This window comes from Prosopis cineraria, unplaced genomic scaffold, assembly GCF_029017545.1.
Source record: "Prosopis cineraria cultivar Desert tree isolate PC_DT_omini unplaced genomic scaffold, ASM2901754v1 PC1, whole genome shotgun sequence".
NCBI lineage: Eukaryota > Viridiplantae > Streptophyta > Magnoliopsida > Fabales > Fabaceae > Prosopis > Prosopis cineraria.
This window is the reverse complement of record NW_026555332.1, coordinates 17,446,173-17,450,252: the sequence shown is the minus strand read 5'-3', so window position 1 is coordinate 17,450,252 and position 4,080 is coordinate 17,446,173. Positions and strand designations below refer to the sequence as shown.

General features: G+C 33.3%; 1 protein-coding gene across 1 annotated transcript; it reads right to left on the bottom strand.

Annotated features, from left to right (window-relative positions):
- Positions 1-2,565: 2,565 nt before the first annotated feature.
- LOC129307267 (acidic endochitinase-like) lies at positions 2,566-3,647 on the bottom strand. The gene has a single exon (XM_054948188.1). It carries the CDS (start codon positions 3,602-3,604, stop codon positions 2,717-2,719), a length of 888 nt encoding a protein of 295 aa, XP_054804163.1. The 5' UTR covers positions 3,605-3,647; the 3' UTR covers positions 2,566-2,716.
- Positions 3,648-4,080: the final 433 nt, after the last annotated feature.

Sequence of the window (4,080 nt, the reverse complement as noted above, 5' to 3'; positions counted from 1 at the left end):
AAAAAACTGTCATTTATGTCATTTTTTGTAGTAGTACTATCATGGTATGGTAGGGGGGTCATTTAGAGATTTTAATATTACAAGTTAAATATTATTAACCATATATAGTAGCCTTTTAAAATAAGTATCTTCCATTTTTACTATGGTTATCTATTTTTCAATTGCAATTGAGTCCTTGCTACCGTGGTAACGTAATTGAGATTAGCTATCTTCTAATTACTATGGTAAAGTCTAGTAATCATGGTTAGATTTGTGGTTAAATATGCGATGATATTATAACCTGTCCCAAATCATGACCTTGATCTATATGTAACCGACGACTTGCATTATCTATTGCAAGCAAGACCATTTCTTCTCTTGTACCATATAATATAATGGAGCATTTTTGCTACAAAACACTCTGGTATATTCTGCCTCATATTTTAGGAGCACTTTCAGTTATATAGCAGTTTCTTTGAAATAATGGTTATATATTTGGCAACTATATGATAGTTATTCTCAGAAGATTATTATCCAATTGACTGAAAAGTTCATGAGATTCAAAATTAGAACAAACTATATAACAGCACGTTATTTATAAATAATCATTATATAGATCTCAATTATATAGCTAATAATAATAATAATAATTGTGTTTGGGCTTAAATTTGAAACGTTGTTTGAGTAACCCATAAAATTATATGGGTTAAGTAACTGAAGAGTTAGACCCAATCAATAATCTAAGGGCCAACCTTGATCTCAGTGGAAAGCTTCGGCTAGATAAACATGTCGAAATCCCGCCAGTTGCAAATTCACTCTGTAGACCATTGGCACATAAAGTCATGATCTTAAACGATCTCGGATCTCGCAAGAACAGAATCATTATGCCCAAGTATATTGATGAAACGATCTAGTTACTAAAAATGCAAAACAATAATTAAAAACCGTGCCATGAATTTCATAGAATCCTTGATTATCAGTAAGAACATTCCAGATTTTAAGGAAGAAACTACCATCATTCTGTCACTATAAATAGAGCACCACATCGTATGAGAGAGGGGACATTACTTGAAAGACACGCACTTTACACCCATAATTCTTAAGTTTATTTGTTAGCTTTTATTTTCATTTCAGGCTTGTAACCATTTATATTTTATAACCTTTTAGTAGTAATGAAACACTTGTTCTATAAAGTTTTGTGTATCTTTTATATCCGGATAAACTGTGGCAAGTGAACCTGAAAACCTTTTATTATCAATTGAAATTCGACATCTCTAACACACTTGATAATTTGTTATTTCAGATGAACAAATTGTTTTTGAAATATATATTATTAGAATATATAATGGTTAAAAATTGTTACAAATCGATAAAAACAACTGCTATATATATTAAAAAAAAAATCGCAGTAGTGAATGGACAACTCACAAGAAAAAAATATCACTCACCTCGCGAAAAAATATAACTCAAAACTAGATGAAATACAAACAATCAATAACTTAATCAAAACTCTCACTACAAGAATCACCGAAGAGAAAGGTGCATAGAGAAAAGCTCTCTCAACTGAGAGGCCTTCTTTTTTCTTGACAAATCATTACCATTTAATAAAAAATGGAGCCCCCCCCCCCCCCCCCCCGGCGGCGGGCGTAATTGATGGAAGATGGAATGGCAAAGCTGTGTTTTGACAATGCCGCGAGCAAATGAATCTACCGATATCTCAACATCAGATGATCAATAGACAAGAAGCTCTAAAAATAAAACTTTGTTAAAATGTAGAAAAGGAAATATTTTAGTGTTAGTATTACTAGCTTCTATTTATTCATCAGTTTATAATTTCAAACTATGCTCATATTTTTGGAAATGTGGTTATTGGTAGATTTTTTTTTTTTTGGTTTTTTGGCCATAGAGTGGTGGATAATATTTTGACATAATCTACTCTGCTTTCCTGATTTAATCGATAATGCACGGACTATAACGATGTTAGAATAATGATATGAAAGTTAAAAATGACATTATGTTTATACATACATACATATATATATATATATATATATGGGAGTAAATGAATAAATTATCTTATGAATTTTATATCTACTAATATCATAACCTTGAACTTATTTATTATGTAAATCATTTCTCAACTTTTAAAAATGGTACAATCTATCACTTGCCATTAAGAAAAATTATAATAAAAGACCTAACAAATTATAGAAATGGACATAAAAAATTACAAAAAATGACCAAAAATAATAATGAAGGATTGTATTTTTTGAGTCCTTTATTATAATTTTTGAGGTTCTTTTTTATTAATTTTTAATCAACTAATGAATAAAATTAACTTTTGTTAATGATAGGAACAACATTACATCATTTTTAAGAGTTAAGAGAACAATTTATACAATAAATGAGTTTAAAGTTTATGATATCACTGAATTTAAAATTCAAGATATAATTTACTCATTTATCCTATAAAGTATCCCTCCAGCCACAATTAGTTAATCCTTGAAAAACTGAGTAACATTTAAGAGTTCATTTTCTTTTAACCAATGCTCTACCTACACACTTTTAAAAATTGAAATCTAAAACTATGCTTAAGGATGTATATTTTATTTCAAATTTACCTATCACATGCAGAAGTAGTTCATGTCATTACTCATGTAGCTTACAATGCGTAGGAGGAACTGTAACCCTACTGATCTGCTACTTATTCGTAAACTTAGACCCAACGACGACTTCTTTAGATAGAACCGAGAATGGCCTTGCTATATCCACTTTTGAGATCGTTGAACCTGTCCCAAATCATGACTCCGCCGTATTTTGGAGACCCCTTGATCGCCGGAAGAACTCTAGACTTCATAACATTGACCGGAATAAACCCGCTGCCGGCCGCAGCCTGCGATGCCGGAACGCCCAAGAACACTTTGCTGGCTTTCACGGTGGTCCATCGTTTCCACGCATTCACAAGATTGTTAATGTTCCCATTTGCATATTGGCATGGAGGATTGTTATAAAACTGAACCCAAACGTAGTTGAACAAGCCAGTGTTGATCGCGGAGCTCAAGTGAGAATCTGGGAATGGACATTGCGGCGCGGCGGAGAGGATCAGCTTCTGGTTGAACTTCTTCAGAGCTCTTGCAAGTTCATCCCAGTGCTGCCCGTTACCGGCCTCGATGTCGAAGTCGACGCCGTCCAAAACGGCATTGCCTAATGGCCGTGAATTGGATCTTCCTCCAAGGAAGTTGTTCCAGATGTAGTTAGCAAGCTGGTTAGCCTCGGCGGCGGAATTAAGAGAGTAGCCACCGGAGCCACCGCCGATGGAGAGAAGCACTTTGATGCCTTTGGATTGGCAAGTTTTGATGCCGGCGCTTATGCCTTTGCAGGTGCCGGAGGCTGGATTGCAGTGGCCGGCGAGGTTAAGTTGTGGGATTTTTCCATTGCCGAAGGTGGATAAGAAAGCTATGTTAACGAATTTGTAGTTTCCAGTGTTACAGGCGTCGGCGAGGGAGCCTTCGCCGCCGTTTTGGCCCCAGTAGATGGCGATTCCGGCAGCGTGGGATATGTCAAAGAAGGAAGAAATGAGCAAGAGAGGTAATAGCAAGAGAGAAGCATGTTTAAGCGAAGCCATGGTTTTTTGATAGATTGCTTTTGCTTGGTGGTTTGAAAGAAGAGAAGGACGGTATTTATGGTGTTCGAGGTGAGGAAAAGTAAGAGGAACGTGCCTCGCAAGGAACGCGCTCACTACAGTGCCAGTCATTGGCAGTTTCTAGGAAAAAAAATATTTTTAATATAAGTTATTTGATAAGATAATTTGTATTTAAATAAGCATAAAATAATTAAAAATTTATCATATTTTTAAATAAATTTAATAACTAAATGACCTCTATTTGATTTCAATGACATGCTTTTTTTTTCTAATATTATTTAAAAAAAAATATTTTCAATCCTATTTATAAATTATATTATTAAAATTTATCTTTTACCATTGAAAGTTGGTAAAAGAAAATATATTTTTAAAATATATATATTTAATAAGGTAAAGTTAAAATTTATTAAATCTATGGATAAAGTTAATAAATTTTAATATTTTTTTTTAATTTTAAT